This window comes from Boleophthalmus pectinirostris, unplaced genomic scaffold (assembly GCF_026225935.1).
Source record: "Boleophthalmus pectinirostris isolate CB_2022bp ecotype Guang Dong unplaced genomic scaffold, ASM2622593v1 HiC_scaffold_14, whole genome shotgun sequence".
Taxonomy (NCBI): domain Eukaryota; kingdom Metazoa; phylum Chordata; class Actinopteri; order Gobiiformes; family Gobiidae; genus Boleophthalmus; species Boleophthalmus pectinirostris.
The window spans coordinates 32,804,631-32,832,264 of record NW_026571047.1 but is presented as its reverse complement, the minus strand read 5'-3'; the positions used below and the strand labels follow the sequence as shown (position 1 = coordinate 32,832,264).

Sequence of the window (27,634 nt, the reverse complement as noted above, 5' to 3'; positions counted from 1 at the left end):
ATGTTGTGACATTTTTCTGATGAGGGTGTCACGGTCAACAGTCAAAACGATCGTCCTTTAAGAGCGTTTGGAAAGAGACAAGTCTTCATTTGTGCTGCTCTGGTGGGAGGGGCCACGTACAGAGACGCTGGAGACACAGAGAAAGAAACTAACAAAATTAAGATAACAAAATGGTTCAACAAAAGGAGTTTTTTTTATCCTACCCCTACAATTAATCAATCAATTAATTTCAGCTACATGATATTTGTTAGACATTTGACATTAGATAAACTAGATGAAAAAAATAAAACAAAAGAAACAAGAACACATACACATTACAAATAGACACAGGTTTATAATATATTATCAAAAAGCAAAAATAACTTTTTAATCAATCAATGTATTGTTGCTTTATTTGCAGAGCTTTTCATACAAAAAGACAACACAAAGCACTACAGTGATTAAAAACAATCCCACATTTCCTTCCACCCCCTCAAATATTCACAACAATTCATGAATTTAAAAGATTAATATTTGCACACGTCCAACTCTGTTCCATAAATGGACTTGGAGTGGAGTGGGTTGTGGAAAGTGTTTTTTTTGTTTTGTTTTGTTTTGTTTTTTTATCCTAGAGCTGCATTAAACAGAAAAAGCAGTGAATTTGCTTGGAAAGTTCCACAGTTTGCCTTTAAATTTATATTTCCATGGTGATAATTTGTTGAATCGTAATTGATAAATGTCACCATCAGGCCGAGTTAAGGTCCAGACACTGAAGGACTCCAGGAAGACCGGCTGGTTCTTGGGTACAATTTAAAGATAACTGGGAGGATAAACAAAAACACAATGCTGATTTGTGTTAATTATTTTCATTTTTTTCTCTGAGTTAAACCTGCATTTGACCCGTTCTTCACTGTCCCTGGGTTAAACTTGTCAGGAGCAGTGGGACTCATCTCTAGATTCTTGTTTAGGACGAACTTAGCTGCAGGATTTGATCTGTTGTGGATGTTTTTGGTTTGACAAACAAAGGAAATACATGTTTGACTCTTTTGTATTATTCGTTAAGTAAAATGTAAGATAAAATGTGACATAATTCCGTCTTTATTCCCCGATTAAACTCTGTTCTTGTTGACTGGTTTGGCTTCGTAGAAACGCGGCTGATGGGACCATGTGGGGGTTTCAACTTTCTGCTGACCTTTTGATTTATGGTTCCTGGTGCGAGGTTATATTTTGGTTTTGCATCTGACTCTCATCTCTCTCTCTCTCCTCCAGTCCCTCGCTCTTCTCTCCCTCTACCCACCGCTCTCTTCTCTTTCTCTCTCTCTCTTCCCTGGTCCCTCTCTCTTCCTATCTATCTATGTATCTATCTATGTATCTATCTATGTATCTATCTATGTATCTATCTATCTATCTATCTATTCATCCGTCCTTCGTCTTTCCTCTCTCTTCTCTCTATTTCCTGCCTTCTCTCTTCTCCTTCTTCTCTTCTCTCTCTTCTCTCTCTCTACTCTTTACTCTACTCTCTACTCTCTTCTCTACTCTCCGTTCTCTCTCTTCTCTCTCTTCTCTACTCTTTACTCTACTCTACTCTCTTCTTCTCTCTTCTCTCTCTTCTCTACTCTCTTCTCTCTCTCTTCTCTCTCTTCTCTACTCTTTACTCTCTTCTCTACTCTCTCTACTCTCCGTTCTCTCTCTTCTCTACTCTCTACTCTACTCTACTCTACTCTCTTCTCTACTCTTCGTTCTCTCTCTTCTCTCTCTTCTCTACTCTTTACTCTCTACTCTACTCTACTCTACTCTCTCTCTCTCTACTCTTCGTTCTCTCTCTTCTCTACTCTCTCTCTTCTCTACTCTCTTCTCTCTTCTCTACTCTCTACTCTCTACTCTCTCTCTCTCTTCTCTCTGTTCTCTCTACTCTCTGTTCTTTCTCTTCTCTCTCTTCTCTACTCTACTGAACTCTCTTCTCTGCTCTTTTCTCTACTCTACTCTCCGTTCTCTCTCTTCTCTCTGTTCTCTCTACTCTTCTCTTCTCTCCATTCTCTCTCTTCTCTCTCTCTATTCTGGACCAGCGTGCCCACACATATAATGCTCCTCGGTGTGTGTGTGTGTGTGTGTGAAAATCACAGTATTTCAGGCATGACCAGTTAACAGAAATGTTTTTTATAGTTTCTATTTTGCACAAATGTATCCACCTACTGATCGCTTGTTTTGCTTTAATATAAAACTTGATCATTTTTACTTCTACTACTCTCTCTCTTCATTCTTCTCTCTCTTCTCTTCTCTCTTTTTCTTCTGTCATCCTCTTCTCTTTTTCTCTCTCTCCTCTCTGTCTCTTGTCTCTCTTCTCTCTCTCTGTCTTCTCTTTCTTCTGTCACTCTTCTCTCTCTCCCCCCATTCTCTCTTCTCCTCCTCCTTTTCTCTCTCCTCTCTCTCTCTTCTGTCCTCTCTTCTCTCCTCTCTGTCTCTTGTGTCTCTTCTCTCTCTCTGTCTTTTCTCTTGTCTCTCTCTCTGTCTTCTCTCTCTTCTGTCCACTCTTCTCTCTCGTCTCTCTTCTCTCTCTCTGTCTTCTCTCTTGTCTTTCTCTTCTCTCTCTCTGTCTTCTCTCTCGTCTCTCTTCTCTCTCTCTGTCTTTTCTCTTGTCTTTCTCGTCTCTCTCTTCTCTCTCTTCTGTCCACTCTTCTCTCTCTCCCCCCTCTCTCTCGTCTCTCTTCTATCTCTCGGTCTTCTCTCTTGTCTCTCTCTCTCTTCTCCTCCTCTTTCTTTCTCTCTCTCTCCTCCTCCTTCCCTCTCTCTTCTCTCTCTCTCTTCTGTCCTCTCTTCTCTCCTCTCTCTTCTGTCCTCTCTTCTTTCCTCTCTCTCTCTCCATCTTCTCTCTTTTGTCCTCTCTTCTCTCTCTCTCTCTCCTTCTTTCCTCTCTTCTCTCTCTTCTCTCTCTTCTTCTCTCTCTTCTCTCTCAGCTCCCAAAAAATATTATTTACCCCCAAAATATCAGTATTGAATCAACCGTTATCAGTGGATTGGTACAGATATTGATACTGGAACAATATTACCCATCTCTGTAGTTGATTTTTTAATTAATTAATTAAATTTTTATTTTTGGGGGGGTTGAAAATCGCAGTATTTCAGACATGATTCGTTAACAGAAATAAGTTTAGGAAATGTTTTTTTTATAGTTCTCTCTCTATTCTGCACAAACTTACCCTTCTGCTCATCCCTTGTTTTTCTTTAATACAAAACTTTATCATTTTCCTTTCACTTTTCTCTCTTTCCCTTTTGCCTTCTAGTTAATTCTCTAATCTCCTTCCTCTCTGCATGCCTCTCCCACAGCCTCTTTGTGTTGTCACCGTCTCGTCGTTGTCGCATTTTAAAGTCGTTTTGTGTTTTTAGACGGTGGAGCAGAGCGAGGCGAGCGCTGCGGTTTCACACACACACACTCTCAGTGCAGTAAGCTGTACCTGTTCTTTACGACAGGCGCACTGGAAACAGGCCATCGAAAAAGCCCGAGCCCGACCGGACCCGTGGGCCGAGTTTCACCTGGAGGAGAAGGAGACGGAGCCCTGCGTCAGATACAGGTAAAGACACGGAAGAGAGGAGGAGGGTTTGAGGGTGAGCAGGGGTCACAGAAGGGTCCAGAGACGGCCTGAGATGGATGATATTGATCCCGAGGTCGATTCAGAAATATACCGCACGTCTCAGTCAAAGGTCAGAGGTCAGTTTAACAGGTGGACTGGTCAGCAGATCTGTGTCAGGGCAGTTTGAGGAGACTAAGAGCCCTCTGGACAAAAGTGTAACTCCTGTGAACTCCACAGGAAAGGCCTTGACCGATAAACGTCTGGAAGGTCTTCTGCCACATTTGCTGCCACATATGGTGTAAAAAGCCTGGAGCTACTCAAATGTTTATAGGCTACAGCTAATTTCATTCGTTTATCCATCCGTCTCCCACTCGGATCTCAGATATGACGTCATGTTCACACTTCAAGCGTTTTATTATGTTTTGCATGTCCCACTTGGAGAAAAATGTGGTCGCCAACCGTAAAGCTGTTATTGTTGTTGTTTATCTTCTGTTAGTGACTTTAGGGACATTTAGCAACACCCGTTTAAAACGTTGAGTCTTCGCTCAATATTGACCTTGGCACAAGACCGGCCGCCGTCCATACCCACGCGCAGTAATACAGAAGCAGTAAGGTGCTGCAGTGATACGAGTGTCTGAAATTGTCATTTAAACAACCAAAGCTCCAAACACAGTGAAAACAGCTCATAAAAAGTGACAGTTCTTAAACGTGACACTGGGCACAGCCATTTTGGATTCTATCTCTATCTCCTCAGAGTTCTTCCAAGTTCTTCTGAGTTCTGGGGTCCTTGAAAAATGGGCGTGTCTGTGCGTGTTGCTAGACGACATCTTCAGACGTCCGAGTCAGATGGATAAACAAACAAGAGCAGCTGACCACTCTGTTGTTCAAAACTGTTTAAAGCACAATGTTTAAACACAACAGTACAGTTTCATGCTTCAGAGATTTCTACACACACACACACACAGACACACACACACACACACACACACACACACAGACACACACACACAGACACAAACACACACACACACACACAGACACACACACACACACACACACACACACACACACACACACACACACACACACACACACACACACACACACAGACACAAACACACGGCTTATCTGACTGAATTTCCTTATTAGGTAAAATTTTCTGAATGTGTATAATGTACAAAACTGCCCCCCTGATTTTTCCATGTGAGGTAATGCTCCTCTGTCTCTTGTTTTTCTCTCTCTCTCCTCTTTCTCTTTACTCCTCTGTCTCTCTCTCCTCTCTGTCTCTCTCTCTCCTCTCTGTCTCTTCTCTCTCCTCTGTCTCTCTTTCTCCTCTGTCTCTTCTTCTGTCTCTCTTTGTCTCTCTGTCTCTTTCTTCTCTGTCTCCTCTCCTCTGTCTGTCCTCTCTTTCTCTCTTTGCTCCTCTGTCTCTCTGCTCCTCTGTTCTTTGCTCTTTTGTCTCTTTGCTCTCTTGTCTCTTTGCTCTCTTTGTCTCTCTTCTCCTCTGTCTCTTTGCTCTCTCTGTCTCTTTGCTCCTCTGTCTCTCTTCTCCTCTGTCTCTCTGTCTCTCTCTGTCTCTTTGCTCTTTTGTCTCTTTGCTCTTTTGTCTCTCTGCTCCTCTGTCTCTCTTCTCCTCTGTTTCTTTGCTCTTTTGTCTCTTTTGTCCTTTGTCTCTTTTCTCTCTCTGTCTCTTTGCTCATCTCTGTCTCTCTTTGCTCTTTGTCTCTCTGCTCCTCTCTCTCTCTGCTCCCGTCCAGATCAGGGTCACGGCGTTTAAGATTTAGCCCAGTATGTGAAATATCTCTGACCTCATGATGTTCTAAATGAATCTGGGTTCGGTCGTTCATGAAGAGCTGCCAAACTGAACCCGAGCCTCATCTGATCTGTTTACATCCCTGCCTCTGTGTGCCGTGTTAAAGGTGCACCCTGGAACTTTTCTGCTTGGAGATGTTATTATGTTTTATTGTTCAGAAGTAAATTGACAAAAACGCATTCTTACTGTAGGCGGGATTGTCTTAGCACAGATCTGACCTGTGATTTGACCAGGACTGAACCAGCACTAAGATAAGGACCAAACCTGGACGAAACCTGGACGAAACCTGGACGAAACCTGGACGAAACCTGGACGAAACCTGGACGAAACCTGGACGAAACCTGGACGAAATTTGGACTGAACTGGACTGAACTACTGAACCGGACTGAACTGAACGGGAACTGAACCGGGACTGAACCGGGACTGAACCGGACTGAACCGGAAACTGAACCGGAACTAACCGAACTAAGATAAGGATCAAACCTGGATGAAACTTGGACGAAATTTGGACGAAACCTGGACTGAACCCGGACCATGTCTTACCAAGAACAAACCAGGACTATATTATATATAACTAAACTTGGACTGAACCAGGACTAAAAACCAGGACTGAACCAAACCTAAAAACCAGGACTAAAAACTAAAAAACCAGGACTAAAAACCAGGACTGAAAACCAGGACTAAAAACCAGGACTGAAAGCCAGGACTGAAAACCAGGACTAAAAACCAGACTGAAAAACCAGGACTAAAAACCGGACTGAAAACTAAAAACTAAAAAACCAGGACTGAAAAACCAGGACTGAAAAACTAGGACTAAAAACCAGGACTGAAAACCAGGACTAAAAACCAGGACTGAACCAAATCTAAAAACCAGGACTAAAAACCAGGACTAAAAACCAGGACTGAAAACTAGGACTGAAAACCAGGACTGAAAACCAGGACTGAAAACCAGGACTGAAAACCAGGACTGAACCAAATCTAAAAACCAGGACTAAAAACTAGGACTGAACCAAGACTGAACCAAGACTGAACCAAGACTGAACCAAGACTGAACCGAGACTGAACCGAGACTGAACCGAGACCGAACCGAGACTAAAAACCAGGACTAAAAACCAAGACTAAAAACCAAGGCCGAACCAGGACTAAACCGGGACCGAACCGGGACCGAACCAGGACTATATACTAATACTACACCCGGTCTGAACCAGGACTCAACTAGAACTGTGCAAGGACCAAACAAGGATTTAATCAGAACTATATTAGAACTGAACCCGCACTGAAAATGGACCAAACTGGGACCAAACCGGGACCAACATCTCACAGCGCTGTGCACCTTGGTATGTCAGATTTCCTGTGCTGCTGTTATATAACCCGTTTGGACTTGACGGGACTAGCCCACAGACACAGATTCTGAACACGGGCAGAGATCTGAATAGGCCACACTCCCACGTATCTCGCTCTGAGCTAAATTTAACCGTGTGTCGAGTTCTCCCTCCTCTCCTCTCGTCTCCTCTCGTCGTCCAACAGATCTGTTACTGTAGTGGCCTCGGTGAGTACACGCTGTTCTCGTCCGTGTGAATGATTGGCAAAGCTGCGCGGTGTTTTGGACAAACCCCGTTCAAACATGTGGACCTGAAGCCAGCGAGAGACTGAAAATACCAGCGCGTACGTACATGGAAGAGGAGAGGAGACCGAGGCGACGCTGTGACATTTCAGACCAGAGCTGAGCAATATAAAACAATAATCTGTGAAGAGTTTATTGATTTGTTTTTCAAAATAAAACCAGAGTTAAGAAAATTTAAAAACAACTTTGTTCTATGTTATTTGTCTCCAAAATCAAAATGAAAAAAATGGATAATGAGGAGTTTTTTTCAGTTTTCGATTTTTTTTGTTTTAATTAAAATTGGAAAACATGGAGAATGGACTGAACCAGGACTAAAACCAGGTCCGGGACTGAGACTGCGGGACTGAGACCAGGACTGAGACCGGGATCAGACTAGAACTGAGCCCTGGAACAAGACCGGGAACAGGACCGGGACTGAGACCGAGATCAGACGAGAACTGAGACTCGGACTGAGACCGAGATCACACCGGGACTGAGACCGGGACTGAGACCGGGACTGAGACCGGGACTGAGAGACCGGGGGACTGAGACCGGACTGAGACCGGGACTGAGACCGGGACTGAGACCGGGACTGAGACCGGGACTGAGACCGGGACTGAGACCGGGACTGAGACCGGGACTGAGACCGGGATCAGACTGGGACTGAGAGCGGGACTGAGAGCGGGATCAGACTAGAACTGAGCCCGGGAACAGGACCGGGAACAGGACCGGAACAGGACCGGGAACAGGACCGGGAACAGGACAGGGAACAGGACCGGGATTGCGACCGAGATCAGACGAGAACTGAAACCGGGACTGAGACCGGGATCAGACTAGAACTGAGACCGGGACTGAGACCGGGACTGAGACCGGGAAACTGTCGTTATCCGTTTTTTCCATTATTCATTTCAACACGAAACTGAAAAAAGCAGTTTTTTTGATACGAATGATGCACAGATTCGACATTAGGAGCGCACCAATTTTTCCTGTTCTGTTACCGATGTCGATCCTTTGGCTTTAAGCATCAACCGATACGAGGCCAGAGACAAAATACAGTTTATCTTAAATCGCATCTGAATCAAAACTGAAATTTGAGTTGGCACCTTTGTCAAATCACAAAGACTGCAGTGGTTTACATAACAGAATGTCCTCTGCAAAGAACAGGCTGTCGAACCTGTAGTTTCTGTTCTGAAATGTCCCCTGTGTGTCAGATGCCCTCCCCTGTGTCTACACGGGGTCTTATTCTGTGTAAAATCTGCTGACCTGTAGTTTAAACCTCAAGAAACATGTTCTGAAATGCATGAGATTCTTGTATTATTTTACTAGCTCATATCCTCAGTCTTCTCCCAAATGTTAATCCAAAGTGGACTCTGAACAGAATCCTGCTCTTTAGAGATCACAAATCCAATCACAGTCACAATATTTCTCATTCCCTTAAATCTTGGCTCTGTATCAAAACACTTGGTTGATCGGCCAAACGAGACACAGGCTTTTACAATACTTTAGAAAAGCCTAGTACATTCAAACAAGATGACAGGATGGAGGAGGTTCTGGCTGGTCGGGCACAGGAATCAAAACAAAGACTTTATTCAAACTTAGATGATGAAAAGGACACACTGAATATTTAAATTTTGGCTTTAGCAAGGTGGGTTTTCATAATGTGCAGTAAAAAGTACATCTTAAGGAAATATGGGCCAATTCAACTGGAAGGCAAGAAATATAAGTCTGAGGGCTGCGTTTGGCCCCTGAGCCATAGTTTGGTAGCCTGATTCATCAGACGGTTTCACTTTATGTAAACCGTCTGACCTCGCAGCATTAGGATTCGTTCGCTCGACGGTTGGCAGGTACTTTTTTTATTTAACCAGTCGCTGCTGTTTGGTCGTGACGTTTGTAATGCGCCAAATCCTGTAGGAAGAAGAACAATAACGTCTTTCCCCTTGATTAAATTCACCAAACATTCTCTTTGTTCCGGCTTTAAATCCTCAATCTTGAGAATCGTCGCCAACACAGAATGTCTGTCTTCGTCTACATCCATCTCGACGTTTTGTTTACTGTTGTGTTGTTCCACAAAAGGACACAGACAGATGTGATGAGTTTGACGTCATGGCTTCACAGCTCTTCTCTGATTGGCCGGTGCGCGGTCTACAACTTCCAGGGTTTTTGCAAACCATCTAGTGTGACACTTTCTTTATTTTAATGGTGTAATGTGCTTTGTTGCTTTGTTTGTATGATGTTTATTGTTTTTTATCCTGTTTTAATGTTGTACAGCACTTTGGCCATTGGAAGGTGCTATAGAAATAAAGTTTGATTGATTGATTGATAGTGTATTCTGATTCGCTGGAGAGAAATTAAATTGAGTGGAGGCACTAGGTGGCGCCAGCCTGGCTAATAGTTTGGACATGCCTGTCTTAAATCTACTCATTACCTGATAATTATCTGTGCAGATTTTCCTTTGGTGTGTGGTTAAATCTCTGGAATCTAAAGTGTCCCATAACATCACATGCTCCTGTTTATCTGTTTATCTCTTTTACTGTTTTACGGTTTTACGACACACATCTGTGAATTACACAGATTTTGGCAGAGAAGTTAACTGTAATTTAATTGCTCAATTTTTACTTGTAACTAGTTTAGTTTTGCGATGCTAAAAGTAATCAGATTACAGTAATCCCTTAATTATTTACCACCTCACGCTCTAACACAATCTCAGGTCAGACCTTTTTCTTTCTAAGCTCTGCTCTTTGATTTTGTAGTTTATCTGAAGTTCAGTAGAGTCAAACATGTTCCATTATATAAAGAGTGATGTGAAAGTCGGTCCTGTGTTATGTAAGTGTCTGATACAGCTGCACACTCCTCACATTATTCACACAGACACTTTTAAAGACACAGTGCCCCAGTTTAGTCCACGGTCCAGTGTTTGAGCTCACACTTAAGTCCAGTCCTGCTGCGACTAATAACCAGATTTACTGATGCAGAGTCTGTACGAGGCTCCGCCCACAGAAGTGATACACCTCGTCTTTATTGACAGAGGCGCCCTTGGACTTTTTTCAACCTCTAAATAATTCACCGAACGTAATGATGTGGTTTCATGTTTTGCCTCAGAGTGGTTTTTGTTTTATCGCCCTCAAAACGTCCATCCAAGGTCAGAGTTCAGACGTGTTGGGGTCAAAAGGTCAAATCACTGAAGTGCTTTTGAACAGATGGACAGTCGAGATGGACGTGTTGTGTTTGGGAGAGATAAAAGAAGACGGCAGCATTTATAACGGCCAATTTAAACTGTAAAAACTGGGCTGGGTTCATAGTTAAAGGTCCGAGTGTCAGTAAAAAAATATTTCTACATTAAAAGATCAAATATTTCTACATTAAAAGATCACAGAAATGCATTTGTGAACGAAATTTAGTATGAAAATTTCCCTTACAGCCCTTTTTTATTTGAAATGGCTCCAGTTTTTGTATCAAATTTAACATTCTACTTTTGCGATTTTTGTATAAATTTGGGGCTCATAGTTTTTTTTAAGAGAGTGTTGAAAATAAAATCCAGGTTTATTGATGTTTTTTAAAATGTGGTTTCAGATACAACGCTGTCAGAGGAGAATGGGCCCACGACGAAGTTCACATCAAGATGGCTTCACAGGTAAAAAAAAAAAAAAAATTTACTTCTTTAATCTTTTTGGGGTGGGACGAGATTAAATTTCCACAACATGAGATTAGACACAAGACTTGAACTACGGGAGCGAGACAAGATGAGATTTTGACGTAATTTACTATAAATAATTGTGCAATCAAGTTCCTAATTTTATTTTCACCATTTTTTATTTTACTTTATTTCATATTTTTGCTGTAGCGCTGCTTTTGGTGACTACAGATTCTCCAAAAATTTATCTCGCCAGTAACTTTTTATTCAATGTACAAACATGAGGAAAAAATGTCACAACATCATTTTCCTCAAGTGTGCACGATGTTGTGGTAATATTGTCTCGCCTGATCTTGTGGCTCGAGATCTTGTCCCATCCCGAGGCTTATCAAAAGTAATAATATTTGAATAATAAAACAGTAAAATTATTATTAAAACTGTTTTCAAAAATAGATACTGTTGACTCAAAATGACTCAAAACCTTTTCTGTATAGTTTTAGAATAGTCTAAGGGGGTTCTTCACCTGCTTGTTTCCATGGAGATGTTATCGCTTGGCCAAGAATGTTCCACAGTACTGACATAAAACATTTATCTGACCACTACTACTACTACTACTACTACTACTACTACTACTAGTACTACTCTTCTTCTCACTACTACTACTACTACTACTACTACTACTACTACTACTACGACTACTACTACGACTACTACTACGACTACGACTACGACTACGACTACGACTACTACTACTACTACTACTACTACTACTACTGCTACTACTCTTCTCACTACTATGACTACTACTTCGACTAATACTACTCTTCTTACTACTGTTACTACTATTCTTCTTTCTACTACTACTACTACTACTACTACTACTACTACTACTACTACTACTACTACTACTACTACTTTACTACTATTCTTCCTACTATTCTTACTACTACTACTACTACTACTACTACTACTACTACTACTACTACTACTACTACTACTACTACTACTACTACTACTACTACTACTACTACTACTACTACTACTACTACTATTCTTCCTACTATTCTTACTACTACTACTACTACTTCTACTTCTCTTCTTCTTACTACTACTACTACAACTAGTACTACTGCTAGTACTACTACTACTACTCTTCTTCTCACTACTGCGACTACTACTACGACTACTATTACGACTACTACTACTACTACTGCTACTACTCTTCTTCTCACTACTATGACTACTACTACGACTAATACTACTCTTCTTCTTACTACTATTACTACTCTTCTTACTACTACTACTACTACTACTGCTACTATTACTACTCTTTTTACTACTACTATTACTACTATTCTTCCTACTATTCTTATTACTACTACTACTACTTCTCTTCTTCTTACTACTACTACTACTACTAGTACTACTGCTAGTACTACTACTACTACTCTTCTCACTACTGCGACTATTACGACTACTATTACGACTACTACTACTACTACTACTACTACTACTACTACTACTACTACTACTACTACTACTACTACTACTACTACTACTACTACTACTACTACTACTACTACTACTACTACTGCGACTACTACGACTACTACTACTACTACTACTACTACTACTACTACTACTACTATTCTTACTGAAAATAATTAAGTTTAATGCCATATTGTGGAACTTTCCGAAGTAACATCCATAGAAACAAGCAGGTGACAGACGCTGCACCAGAGTGGAAGAAACTATTATCTATATTTTCTGTTCTATAAAATTTCAACAAAATTTTCACGTGTTTTCTTGAATTTTAACCTGTTTTTCTTGCGTTTTTGTTGCAGCCGTTTGGGAAAGGCGCCATGCGGGAGTGTTTCCGAGCGTGAGTACACAGTTTATCAACACAATGTACGAAAATACACAGAACTTTTAATGTCAACAAACCACAAGAGAAGCTCCGGGCCGATCCTGGGCTCAAACCCGGGTTCCCCTCAGCATTTTTCACATTTCACTTTCTGACCCAAGAGATAAAAACGGCACCACTTTGAGAGATCTGCTTTGGGTTTATTGTTAGAACGAACCGGCCTCTAGAGAGCGAAGAGTCTCAAGATGTGATACACCAACCCTCCGCGCTTATGTAGCTCATTTTAACGAATCAAAGGTGCATTGTGGAACTTTTCTGGTCCACCACCTGCTTGTTTCTATGGAGATGTCATTGCTTTGTCTGGAATGTTCCACAGTGTGACATTAAACAGATCTACTTTACATTTATTCAATCACAGGTGGTTTTACAGCTCAAAAAATACTGAGAAAAACAACATTGTGACTGTGAGCGGGGTCGCCTCTCCGCAGATCTGACCTGTAACTTGGTCTGGTTTGGTCTCCATGAAGATAGAAAGGTTTTACTACCACTACTACTACTACTACTACTACTAACTAATAACTACTATTCTTCTCACTACTTCTACTAGTATTCTTCTTACTACTACTAATACTACAACTTTCTACCACTACTACTACTGCTACTACTACTACTACTACTATTCTTCTTACTACTTCTTCTACTACTATTGCTACTACTACTACTACTACTATTTTTCTTACTACTGCTACTACTACTACTTTTACTACTACTACTACTACTACTACTACTACTACTACTACTACTACTACTACTACTACTACTACTACTACTACTGTTCATCTACTTCTACTACTATACTACTACTACTGCTACTATTTTTCTTACTACTGCTACTACTACTACTATTCTTTTTACTACTACTACTACTACTACTAACTCTACTATTGCTTCTACTACTTCTACGACTACTAAGACTACTACTACTACTACTACTACTACTACTACTACTACTACTACTACTACTGCTACTACTACTGTTCATCTACTTCTACTACTATACTACTACTACTGCTACTATTTTTCTTACTACTGCTACTACTACTACTATTCTTTTTACTACTACTACTACTACTACTATTCTTTTTACTACTACTACTACTACTACTAACTCTACTATTGCTTCTACTACTTCTACGACTACTAAGACTACTACTACTACTACTACTACTACTACTACTACTACTACTACTACTACTACTACTACTACTACTACTGTTCATCTACGTCTACTACTATACTACTACTACTTACTACTACTACTTCTACTGTTCTTACTACTACTACTAATTACCTACTGCTACTACTACTGCTACTGCTACTACTACTACTACTACTACTACTGCTACTGCTACTACTACTGCTACTACTACTGCTACTGCTACTGCTACTACTGCTACTACTATTACTATTCTTACTACCTCTACTACTATACTACTACTACTACAACTTACTACTAATAGTATTACTTTCTTACTAACTACAACTACTGTTACTAACTAGTACTATTACTACTATTTTTCTTATAAATACTACTACTGCTACTTTAGTGGAGTCGCCTCTCCACAGATCTGACCTGTAACTTGGTCTAGTTTGGCCTCTGTGAAGATAGAAAGGTTTAATGCCGTACTGCGGAACATTCCAGACAAACCAATAACATCTGAATGGAGAAAAGAGTTTGACGGACGCTCCACGCGGTTTTCCAAAACACAAAATATTCCAGTACAGATGTTTTGTATAAGCAGCACTCGAGGTCAAAATAAGTCCGCTGTGTACTGTCTGCATCTGATTTTAACGAGTTTTATTGTCCGATAATCAGGAAGTACGCGTTAGCATGCTAGTAGCTTTACCACTCTGGTCTTTTGAGAGTCGTAAAAAAACACTTTCTGAATTCACAAGGTTAAATGAGGAAGAACATTGGAGCACTTCAAACCGTTTACAATGAACTACTTCTGTTTTTCATGTTTTTAAGACGGTAAAAAGCAAATGCAGAGACTTTAAATTAAAAAATAAAAATAGTGTTGAAACTTTATACCGGTTTGGGCAAATGGCACCAGTTTGACAGATCAGTTTTCAGTTTATTCTTAGAAAGCGCCGGTCCCTTGAGACCAGCGCTTCTCAAGTTACAGAAACTACTCCGTCTTTGTACTTCATGTCGGCCGGATACTCATTTAAAGACTTTAAATAAATAAATTATACAAAATTTGTCCTAATTTAGCTTCAGTTTGTCTCTGTAGACGTTTCGCAGAGCTTGAAGTTGGGCAAATAATGAACTCAAGAGTCTGAAACCGAAAAGGCAGAAGCTTCATCTTGTAGTAACTTGTACAAGACCACGTTTTAACATAGAAAAACTGTATATATATTTTTTTTTAATGGCATGCTTTTGTTTAAAATAAAGTGTGTTTTTTTTTTATATCAGTTAAAAAAAAATCCATTGTAGTATTGTGTTATAACATTAGTTTATGGCTACAAAATAAAATTGTAATGGAATCAAAATGACAGTGAATGGCTGATGGGTCTGTGATGATAACACATTTTTTAAAGTGTGATATATTATTTATTTTAAAATGCTGATAAATGAATATATTTTTTAATTTGCAATTTATTCAGTGCTTTTTTTTTCTCCACTTTTTTTTCCATGCATAAAATTTATATCAATGTAAAAAAATAAATAAATAAAACATTTAAAAGTAAGTAAGAAGTATGTAAGAAGAAAATAAGTAAGAAATAAAATTAAAATAAATAAAAATAATAATAAATAATAATAAAATATTAATGAACCAGTAGTTTAATAAAAAATAAATAAAAAAATAAAATAAAAATAAAATAAATAAAAATCATTGATTGTTGATAAATGAATATTGAAACAAATTTATGCCACTGACACAGAAACTCTAATGCAAATCAAAGCATAGAACAGAAAAAAATATAACAAAACAAATACGTCATAGGGATGTATCGATATCCAAATCTCACGGTACGATATTATCACAATACGCCTCTCACGGTACGATATTTATTGCAATATTTTGGAGGGATTAACATAATTGTACGTACGCTTTTTTTTTTTTTTCCTTTTTTAAATACCTTGACCAGTCCTCCGTGTGGATCATTACTGCCATATTCCAAAAAAAAAGATTTAAAAGTGCTTAATAACAGCTCATTTATTATGTAGTAAAGTAAGTAAAGGATCATGGCCTATGCACACGACACAATATCACGATATTTTACATCCCTAATATGTCATTGTGTTACAGTTTTGCTCAGATTCTTTGATTCTCTGGTCGCGGTCGTGTTTGAAACGACGCAGCAGAACTCAAATCCGGGATCAGAGGGGGTTTTGTTGCGGTTTAATCCGGGGTTTGGTGTTGGGCTTTAGTTTGAGTCTGTGAACCTGCAGCTGTGTCCACGACCTGAGCTGCTCAATGTGGTTTCAACTGAGGATTTATTTTTTATTTTTTTTTTTTTTTGGCCCAAGTACAAATGGGAACAGTGTGTAGAATCCCTCAGTCCAAACTGCTTCTCCGGTGGATGTTGAAGAGGCTATTTTTGTCCCCATTTACAACTCCATCCTCAAACTAAAACAAAGAGGAAAATTTGGGTCACCAGGTCACGACCAGAGTTGTGAAAACACTCATTACAGGCCTGAGTGATTCTGCTAATATGACTCAGCTCAGATGAAGAGGCCGAGATAGTAAACAGAAACTGTAAACAAGTTGGGTGAATGAATTAAATTGAAGTAAAAATTCATTTGGTTCTGTCTCGATCTTGAGAAAATATGATGTTATTATATATTAGAGACAAACTGAAGAAGGACTGAGTCTAGAAAAGTTTTGGTGCTGAGTGGGTGAGGCAACATTTGAAGGAGGAGGAGGAGGAAAAGGAGGAGATGGAGGAGGAAAAGGAGGATGAAGAAGAAAATGAGGAGAAGAAGGAAAAGGAGGATTAAAAGGGGAAGGAGGTGGAGAAAAAGGGAGGAGAAGGAGAAGGTTGAGGAGGAGGAGAAGGAAGATTAGAAGGAGGAGAAAAAGCAGGAGAAGGAGAATGATTAGAAGGAGGAGGAGGAGAGGGAGGAGGAAGAGAAGGGGACGAAGAGAAAGAGAAGGAGAAGAAAGAGAAGGACGATTTGAAGGCGGAGGAGGAGGAGGAGGAGAATGATTAGAAGGAGGAGGAGGAGAGGGAGGAGGAAGAGAAGAGGGATGAAGAGAAAGAGAAGGAGAAGAAAGAGAAGGACGATTAGAAGGAGGAGGAGGAGAAGAAGGAAGGACGATTAGAAGGAGGAGGAAGAGAAAAAAGAAGAACGATGAGGAGGAGGAGAAGAAAGTAAGAGGAGAAAAAAGTAGAAGAAGGAGGAGGAATTAGAAGGAGGAGGAGGAAAAGAAGAAGGGTGAGGAGAAGAAAGAGAAGGACTATTAGAAGGAGGAGGAGGAGAACAAAGAGAAGAACGATAAGAAGGAGGAGAAGAGGAGGAGGAGAATTAGAATGAGGAGAAAAAGGAGGAGGAGGATTAGAAGAAGGAGAAGAGGGGGGGTGGAGGAGGAGAAGGAAAAGAAGGGAGAGGAGGAGAAGTGGGGAGAAGGAGGAGGCGAAGGAAGGTTAGAAGGAGGAAGAGAAGGAGAATTAGAAAGCGGAGGAAAAGGAGAAGATAAGATTCTGCACAAAAATAACTTGTTTTCATATTATATCATTCTTTTCTACTGTGATCGACTAAAACAATTCGTAAACTATTTTAAAGCTGCACTGGGTAACTTTTCTGGTGGAGAGTCCCTCACTTGATTGTTTCCATGGATACGTCATTGCTCTGCCTGGAATGTTCCACAGTGTGACATTGAACAGATCTACTTCACATTTATTCAATTACAGACGGTTTTAGAGCTCAAAAATACCTCAAAAAACAGACATTCTGACTTTGAGCGGGGTCGCCTCTCCACAGATCTGACCTGTCACTCGGTCTGGTTTTGTGTAGATAGAAAGGTTTAATGCCCTACTGTGAAACACTCCAGACAAAGTAATAACGTCTCCGTGGAGAAGAGCGAGAGTCGTGTCTCCTCCGGGTTCATAAATTGAAGTGGTTCCTGTTTTAATTAGGGTCAAATAGAAGCAATAAAACCAACGACTCAAACACATAAAGGACGAGTTTGTGTCTTTTATCGTCTGTACCAGGGATTTTAAAACGGCCAGCTCCACCTGCCGCCTAAACTCGTCTAAAACAGGATTATTCTAGGTCTAGATTTGGCCTAAACCAGATCAAAAATGGGACTATGCATTTGCTATGGTAGTTGCAACTCTCAAATTAAAAAGACCCGTATTATCTGACAGAACAATAAAAAACAGTCTTTCTTTAGTCTTGGTTTAGTCTAGGTTTAGTCCTGGTTCAGTCCTGGTTTGGTTCTGGTTCAGACCTGGTTTAGTCCTTTTTTTAGTTCTGGTTTAGTCCTTGTTCGGACTTGGTTCAGTCCTAGTTTAGTGTTGGTTTAGTATCTGTTTAGACCTGACTTAGACCTGATCAGTCCTGGTTCAGATCTGGCTCAGACTTGGTTCCGTCCTGGTTCAGACCCGGTTCAGTCCTGGTTTGATCCTGTTTTAAACCTGGTTCAGTCTAGTTTAGCTCTGGTTCAGACTTGGTCCCGTCCCTGTTCCATCCTGGTTCAGTCCCTGGTTTAGTCCTGAATTAGACCTGGTTTAGTCCTCGTTCAAACCTGGTTTAGTTCTGGTTCTGACCTAGTTCAGATCTGCCTCAGACTTGGTTCATTCCTGGTTCAATCCTGATTTAGTCCTGGCTTAGTCCTGGTTCAGACCTGGTACTGACTTGTTTCAGTCCTGGTTTTGTCCTGGTTTGGTCCCTGTTTAGACCTGATTTAGTCGTGGTTCAGTTCTGGTTCAGATCTGGCTGAGAATTAGTTCAGTCCTGGTTTAGTCCTCGTTCAGACCTCGTTCTGATCTAGTTTAGTCCTGGTTTACTATTGATTAGGATCTGATTTTTGATATTTTTAATGCTGATTTTCTTTTTCTTATTTTTAATTTCCAGGAAGAAGTTGTCGAACTTCTCCCACAGCAGTAACTGGAAATCTGCGTCCAACTACGTGATGAAGCGTTACATGGAGACGGTGAACAGAGACGTTTACTTCGAGGACGTCAGGCTGCAGATGGAGGCCAAACTCTGGGGCGAAGAATACAACCGACACAGACCCCCGAAACAGGTCAGACCCCGAAACACAGACCCCCGAAAACCAACACAGACCCCGAAACACAGACCCCCGAAAACCGACACAGACCCCCGAAAACCAACACAGACCCCCGAAACCAACACAGATCCCCGAAACAGGTCAGACCCCGAAACAGACCCCCGAAACACAGACCCCCGAAACAGGTCAGACCCCGAAACACAGACCCCGAAAGAAAACCAACACAGACCCCCGAAACAGGTCAGACCCCGAAACACAGACCCCCGAAAACCGACACAGACCAATGAAAAACTGTTCAGAACCACCGAAACACAGACCCCAAAAACCGACACAGACCCCCGAAACAGGCAGACCCCGAAACAGGTCAGACCCCCGAAACAGGTCAGACCCCCGAAACAGGTCAGAACCACCGAAACACAGACCCCCGAAACAGGTCAGACCCCGAAACAGGTCAGACCCCCGAAACAGGTCAGAACCACCGAAACACAGACCCCGAAACAGTTCAGAATCACCGAAACACAGACCCCGAAAACCGACACAGACCCCGAAACAGGTCAGACCCCCGAAAACCGACACAGACCCCGAAACAGGTCAGACCCCCGAAAACCGACACAGACCCCTGAAGCAGTTGAGAACCACCGAAACTCAGACCCCCGAAAAGACACAGACCCCGAAACAGGTCAGACCCCCGAAACACAGATCCCCGAAACAGGTCAGACCCAAAACAGAGACCCCCGAAAACCGACACAGACCAATGAAAAACTGTTCAGAACCACCGAAACACAGACCCCCGAAACAGTTCAGAACCACCGAAACACAGACCCCCGAAACAGTCCAGAACCACCGAAACACAGACCCCCGAAACAGTCCAGAACCACCGAAACACAGACCCCCGAAACAGTCAGAACCACCGAAACACAGACCCCGAAACAGTCCAGAACCACCGAAACACAGACCCCCGAAACAGGTCAGAACCACCGAAACACAGACCCCCGAAACAGTTCAGAATCACCGAAAACACAGACCCCCGAAAACCGACACAGACCCCCGAAACAGGTCAGACCCCCGAAACAGGTCAGACCCCCGAAACAGGTCAGACCCCGAAACAGGTCAGAACCACCGAAACACAGACCCCGAAACAGGTCAGACCCCCGAAACAGGTCAGACCCCCGAAACAGGTCAGACCCCCGAAACAGGTCAGACCCCCGAAAACAGACCCCGAAACACAGTTCAGAATCACCGAAACACAGACCCACGAAAACCGACACAGACCCTGAAACAGGTCAGACCCCCGAAAAACCGACACAGACCCCGAAACAGGTCAGACCCCCGAAAACCGACACAGACCCCTGAAGCAGTTGAGAACCACCGAAACTCAGACCCCGAAAAGACACAGACCCCGAAACAGGTCAGACCCCCGAAACACAGATCCCCGAAACAGGTCAGACCCAAAACAGAGACCCCCGAAAACCGACACAGACCAATGAAAAACTGTTCAGAACCACCGAAACACAGACCCCCGAAACAGTCCAGAACCACCGAAACACAGACCCCCGAAACAGGTCAGAACCACCGAAACACAGACCCCCGAAACAGGTCAGACCCGAAACACAGACCCCCGAAACAGTCCAGAACCACCGAAACAAAGACCCCCGAAACAGTCCAGAACCACCGAAACACAGACCCCGAAACAGGTCAGAACCACCGAAACACAGACCCCCGAAACAGTCCAGAACCACCGAAACACAGACCCCCGAAACAGGTCAGACCCGAAACACAGAACCCCCGAAACAGTCCAGAACCCCGAAACACAGACCCCGAAACAGTCAGAACCACCGAAACACAGACCCCCGAAACAGGTCAGAACCACCGAAACACAGACCCCCGAAACAGGTCAGACCCGAAACACAGACCCCCGAAAACCAACACAGACCCCGAAACACAGACCCCTGAAAACAGTTGAGAACCACCGAACCACAGACCCCCGAAACAGTTCAGAACCACCGAAACACAGACCCCCGAAACAGTTCAGAATCACCGAAACACAGACCCCCGAAAACCGACACAGACCCCGAAACAGGTCAGACCCACCGAAAACCGACACAGACCCCGAAACAGGTCAGAACTACCAAAACAGACCCCTGAAAACAGACACAGACCCCCGAAACAGGTCAGAACCACCGAAACTGAAACCGACACAGACCCCGAAAAAGGTCACGTACACAGATCTGGAGTTGTGTTTTGTTTCCTTCACACGTTTAACACACAAACCAAACTGCAGATTTAGGCTCAGCTCTTTTTTCAAACAGAAAACACTCCACCTTGTGACATCACAAAAACATAAAACATAGAACAGGAAGTTCTATGGTTTTTTTTGTTTTTTTCATGTATGCAATGTGTCAGATACAGTACACGTATATGGTTTAGTCCTGCTTTAGTCCTTGTTCAGACCTGGTTTAGTCCTGCTTTAGTCCTTGTTCAGACCTGGTTTAGTCCTGGTTTAGTCCTGCTTTAGTCCTTGTTCAGACCTGGTTTAGTCCTGGTTTAGTCCTCATTCAGTCCTGGTTTAGTCCTGGTTCAAATCTGTTTCAGATCTGGTTCTGACTTGGTTCAGACCTGGTTTACTCCTGGTTTTGTCCTCTTTCAGACCTGGTTTTGACTTGATTTAGTCCTGGTTCATTCCTAGTTTAGTCCTGGTTTAGTCCTCTTTCAGACCTGGTTTATTATGTAATTGCTTTGTCTGGAATGTTTCTCACAGTCAGAATGTTTGTTTTTCTAGGAATTTCTCAGCTACAAAACCACGTATAATTGAATAAATGTAAAGTGGAACTGTTTAATGTCACACTGTGGAACATTCCCGGCAGACGAACGACATCTCCAGAGAAATAAATGGGTTTCGCGTGATTTTTCAGGTTTCATTATGAACTTATTTGACTGTATTTCCAGATAAAACATGCACTCTGTGAGTCGTGTTGATTGGCTCTGATCAGGGAGACGGCGTAAGAGGATTGGAGATATAAATAGTTGTTTGAATCGGACGAGCTTATAACAGGTCTGGACTCATAGATGCAGATTAGTCAACGCTCTTTATGTCTTTCACAAGCAGGCTGCACAATTAATCACATTTTAATCAAGGTTTAGGGCGTAGTCACACTTACAGGCTTCAGTCCGATTTCCCTGACTTTATTTGTGAATAAAAATAAGTGAACTCTGGTCTGGACCAAACAGACTAGGGATGTACCAACAACCGATATATTATGATTTCGTATCATCCAAGGTTTCTCAATAATATCATGGGATGTCACAATATATCGAATCACAAGTTCCTTTGCTTAAATGCATTGTTTTATTGTAGAGAACTTTGTTTTGTTTGTTTTTGTAATTCTCGGGATTATGATAGTAATGATTTGCCCGAAAGTCTCGTCAAGGTATTTTAAAAGCAACTACAGTTATATTAGCTTCTCCATAATATCATAACGTGAGATTTGAATATCACTACATCCCTAGCCGAGACCTGCCTGAGGAGATGGGTTTGGGTCCGTTTCCATTCATACTGTGTTTTTTGGACTATAAGTCGCACTGGAGCATAAGTTGCACCAGTCAAAAAATGTGTAATGAAAAAGAAAAAAACATATATAAGTTGCACTTTGGGGAGGAAATGTATTTTCTAAAATCAGAGACCAGGAACCGACATTTCCTATGTAAAGTCAAGTTGCAGTAAAAACAATAGAAGAGAGAACAACAGACGTTAACGTCACATATGAACAGTTCTTCAGATAAACTATAACATCAACAACAGAACAGAACAAGTTTAACAAACTCTCCATCTCACTCCAAATCACTAAATCCATTCAATTCTTCATCCTCGGTTGTCACTTCTGAGCAACTCCCGGTGTCACAAGTTTCTCTCTCACTCCAAAACTTTCTTTCTGCTGCTTGATTACTGTTTTCAGCTGCAGATTTCACGACTTGCAGTTTGTAATCTGCAAAATATGATTTTCTTTTTGGTGGCATTGTTAAATTGTTCAGTGTTACAGAAGTAATGGTGCGATCGACTGACATGATACAGACAGGACAGAGGCTCTTTCTGCAGGAGACATGTGCAGTAGAGCCAAGTGACAGTGGTGCAGGAGGAACAGGAGCAGCAGAGACTCACACACAAGACTAGAGCCTCTCCACGCTTCACTGAAACATTTTAATATATAAATCGCAGGAAACACTCAAACCATGAAAAAAGTGCAACTTATAGTCCGAAAAATACAGTACATACAAACGGCCTTGATCCAAAAACAAACACAGAAAATGTGCTTCCTTTTTGGGCTTAACAAGTCACTGTCAGGATGCAGAGACACACCGAGACACAAGGGGCGTCTTGGGAGGGCCCACGGTCAAAGGGCCCACGGTCAAAGGGCCCACGGTCAAAGGGCCCACGGTCAAAGGGCCCACTGGTGAAAATTACGTGACTTTAAATACAAGTGCATAAGAGGCCTTGGGTATTTCTGGGAACATTCCTCACGTAGGCTTTTTCACTGTAGACATGCAGCCTGTTCTAGTGCCTGCCTCATACCCATCATATAATGATGTTTCCTGCCACAGTGTAAAAGCTTAAAGCACAAAAAACAGGGCACGAGGAGGAACAGGACTCGCCAAACTCCTGACGGCGTTTCCAAGTCCTGACATTGACCGATGTTTCGTCCATTTAAATCCATGTGTCCAGGATCAAATCCATTCCTCCTGAATAAAAGTTTGAAGAACTCCAGAGCGAAATCATTCAGCCGTGTAACACAAAATGAAACATGACTATTTTTTGTGTTTCATAAAAGTCTGTTTTGTTTTTGTCCAAGAAAACGATACTGAAAACCGTTTGTATTTGTTTTGATTTGAGATAAACCAGTGCAAGGGGGAAAACCCGGATCATTTGTTTGCTTTACCACCCAGCCTTATTCACCACTTTATAACATTATGTAATTGCAGTATACAGGATTTTTCCACCAAGCTGGTTCTGGTTCTGGTTCTGGTTTGGTTCCAGTTTAAAAACTGGCTCTGCCAGTTTCCACTTCACTTCCTCTGGTGATTTAATAAATAGTTCCCACTCTCTTGCCCCATTACAGAAATATTATATAAGCAGCTTGTGGAAACCATCTGACCTCGCAGCATTAGGATTCGTTCGCTCGACGGTAGGCGGGTATTTTTTTTATTTAACCAAACGCTGCTGTTTGGTCGTGACGTTTGTAATGCACCAAATCCCATAGGAAGAAGGACAATAACGTCTTTCCTCTTGATAAAATTCACCAAACATTCTCTTTGTTCCGGCTTTAAATCCTCGATCTCGTGAATCGTTGCCAACACAGAATGTCTGTCTCTTCGCTGATTGGCTGGTGCCTGAACTCGCACTTCCGGGGTTTTTGCGAACCGTCGAGTGTATTCCGATTCCTGACCTAGTCGCTGGAGAGAAATTAAATTGAGCGGAGGCACTGGCTACAAAACTCTCAACACTACAATAAAAAAGAAAGAAATTTAGACCAAAATTTAAGTATGCAGAACAAAAAAATACATACAAAAAAATTTCAAAGTTTCCTCCAGAATATTCTGCCCACTGGATCCGACGACATTAGACTGTAAAGCTCTTTTTCAGCTTGAGCAGGAGTTGATTTTCAAAGTTTGTAGCTCTAATCTCTCAACAAACCTCTCTTTTTTTTCCTCTGTCAATCTGTTTTTAGTCAGTAACAAGGGTTGGTTCCAATGTAATGAAGTAAAATATACTCGAGTAAAAGTAAAATGACCAATTTCAAAAACCACTTTACTACTTATAAAACTACTTACAAATTACTCATAAAAACTCCTAAATTACAGTAATGTGAGTAAATGTAATCCGTTACTTTCCACCCATGGAGAAAAGTTACACAATGCTCCTTTTTTAAGACAGTAAAAACTCAGTACAGTCGGTTTTTAAGTTTGTTTATTCTCCTGGTTTAGTCCTGGTCCAGTTCTTTGTGCTTAATGAAATGCTAAGTCGTTTTCTTAACCCTTTCAGTCGTGGCCTCTCCCTTTGAGCACCTTGTAATTTATTTGCTTTAAGTCCGTTACAGTCTTTTGTTTTCGTTCATTGTTATTCTGAGCAGCTCCTCGTGTTTTCTCTCCTCCCCCAAACCTCCTCCTCCTCTTCGTCCTCCCAAAACCCGAGCTGCTGCTGCTGCCAGACTTTCTACGACCAGAGTTGCCAAATCTGCTTTTTTTTATAGCGGCTTTTGGCTTCTATTTTTGGAGAGTTGCTTGCTATTTTTGATAATGGTGTTCGCGGGGTTCTCTGGGGTTACAGGGAGGCAGTTTTACAACAAAAATGAAGTGATTTTTGAACTTAGACAAGATAGACTTAGACAAAAACTTTAACACAATATAATATAATAACAAAGAGCAAAAATATAAATGGTAATAATACATTCTAAATAAGTAGCAAAAAAGAGCAAGAGACAAGTGTCAAATAAGACATAATTATATAAATGTAAAATAAAATTAGGGCTGGGCACTTCAGCGCGTTAGTTTTGCGTTAACTAATTATTTTAATGCCGTTAATGCAGTTTTTATTATTTATTTATTTGTTTTTATTATAAATGTCTATTGCTCGCTGGCTGTTATTTTTGAAAAAGTCCACCGCAAGCGTTTCTTTAAGTTTGACGTCTTTTCCTTACACTTTTTGAGCCTCCCCGGGCCCGGTCATGATTTCAGTATTGACCAAAATAATCGTGCTGATGATTTTTTTCCCATAATCGAGCAGCTCTAATTCCAATATTTTTGCACACTTGTATCTGATGTTTACTGTTTTTAAAAGTCTGAAAACAGTTTGCAGTCGTCCAAAGTCCCGCAGAGCTTCCTAAATATTCACCGCGACGAGTTTATAAGCACTTTTCACAACTTTTGCCATGACGGTGAAGCGCCCAAATAGCATGCTAACACCTCACTTCCTGATTATTGGACATTAAAACGCTTTTAAATTAGACATAGACCGTACGCAGTAGATTTATTTTAACCTGCAGAGCTCGTTACACAATATATTAAATACGTTTTGCTCAAATATATGGGAAAATAGATACAGATACAGGTTTTTTATTTGTTAAATGTGTGATTAACTAGTTTCTTTTCTTTTTTTTCTGTTGTTTTTGTTTGGTCTCTATGGTCGTCTCTGGCTTTGATCTGCTCCCAGTCCTGGTTTAGATCTGGCTAAATCTGGTTTAATCCTGGCAACACCTGTTCTGTTTTGAAGCCTCTTTGTAGTCCTGGTTTAGTCCTGGTTTGGCCCTGGTTTAGTCCTTGTTCAGTTCTAGTTTAGTCCTGGTTTAGTCCTGTTTTAGACCTGGTTTAGTCCTGGTTTAGTCCTTGTTAAGCCCTGTTTTAGTCCTTGTTCAGTCCTAGTTTAGACCTGGTTTAGTCCTGTTTTAGACCTGGTTAATCCTGGTTCAGTCCTGCTTCAGTCTTTGTTTAGTCCTTGTTTAGTCCTGGTTTAGTCCTAGTTTAGTCCTGGTTCAGTCCTGGTTCAGTCCTGCTTCAGTCCTTGTTTAGTTCTGGTTTAGTCCTGGTTTAGACCTGGTTTAATCCTGGTTTAAAACCAGGTTTAGTCCTGGTTTAGTCCTGCTTCAGTCCTTGTTTAGTCCTGGTTTAGTTCTGGTTTAGTCCTGGTTTAGACCTGGTTCAGTCCTGGTTTAGTCCTAGTTTAGTCCAGTTTTAGTCCAGTTTTAGTCCAGTTTTTTTAGTCCTGGTTTAGTCCTGGTTTAGTCCTGGTTTAGACCTGGTTTAGTCCTGGTTTAGTCCTGGTTTAGTCCTAGTTTAGTCCTGGTTTGGTCCTGGTTTAGTCCTAGTTTAGTCCTGGTTTAGACATGGTTTAGTCCTGGTTTAGTCCTGGTTTAGTCCTGGTTTTAGTCCTGGTTTGGTCCTGGTTTAGTCCTAGTTTAGTCCTGGTTTAGTCCTGGTTTAGACCTGGTTTAATCCTGCTTTAGTCCTGGTTTTAGTCCTGATTTAGTCCTGGTTTAGTCCTGGTTTAGTCCTGGTTTAGTTTAGTCCTGTTTAGTCCTGGTTTAGTCCTGGTTTAGTCCTGGTTTAGTCCTGGTTTAGTCCTAGTTTTAGTCCTGGTTTAGACCTGGTTTAGTCCTGGTTTGGTCCTGGTTTAGTCCTAGTTTAGTCCTGGTTTGGTCCTGGTTTAGTCCTAGTTTAGTCCTGGTTTAGACCTGGTTTAGTCCTGGTTTAGTCCTGGTTTAGTCCTAGTTTAGTCCTGGTTTGGTCCTGGTTTAGTCCTAGTTTTAGTCCTGGTTTAGTCCTGGTTTAGTCCTGGTTTAGTCCTGGTTTAGTCCTGTTTAGTCCTGGTTTAGTCCTGGTTTAGTCCTGGTTTAGTCCTGGTTTAGTCCTGGTTTAGTCCTGGTTTAGTCCTGGTTTAGTCCTGGTTTAGTCCTGGTTTAGACCTGGTTTAGTCCTGGTTTAGTCCTGATTTAGTCCTGGTTTAGTCCTGGTTTAGTCCTGATTTAGTCCTGGTTTAGTCCTGGTTTAGTCCTGATTTAGTCTCTGCTTACAGTGTCTTAAACGCTCCTCTCGATGTCACATGACCAAAACAACAGAACAGGGGGAAGTGCAGAATCTCACCACAACATGAGACTTAAAGGAGCCGGAGCCTCGTATCTGTGGTTTTACATGATGTGTGTCAGATGCCCTCCCAGCCTCTGTACCCCTGTGTGTCAGATGCCCTCCCAGCCTCTGTACCCCTGTGTGTCAGATGCCCTCCCAGCCTCTGTACCCCTGTGTGTCAGATGCCCTCCCAGCCTCTGTACCCCTGTGTGTCAGATGCCCTCCCAGCCTCCTGTCTCCCAGTTTGACAGTTCAACACAATTGTCATAGTTTGTGTTTTGTTACTGATTCCAAAACCACAATTATAATAAAACACTTTTTCT

The 27,634-nt window shown here is 41.6% G+C and overlaps 1 protein-coding gene across 11 annotated transcripts in view; it reads left to right on the top strand.

Annotated features, from left to right (window-relative positions):
* Positions 1–27,634, top strand: part of eef2k (eukaryotic elongation factor 2 kinase) — a 77,509-nt gene that overhangs the window by 23,241 nt on the left and 26,634 nt on the right. For 9 of the 11 annotated variants that reach the window (XM_055150028.1, XM_020931688.2, XM_055150030.1 and 6 more), the window contains 4 exons: positions 3,364–3,548; positions 10,535–10,595; positions 12,440–12,477; positions 18,545–18,716. In XM_055150028.1, the coding sequence (XP_055006003.1) occupies positions 3,364–3,548; positions 10,535–10,595; positions 12,440–12,477; positions 18,545–18,716 (456 nt within the window). The remainder of the gene's footprint in view (positions 1–3,363; positions 3,549–10,534; positions 10,596–12,439; positions 12,478–18,544; positions 18,717–27,634) is intronic. The other 2 variants (XM_055150031.1, XM_020931685.2) reach the window with 1 other exon arrangement.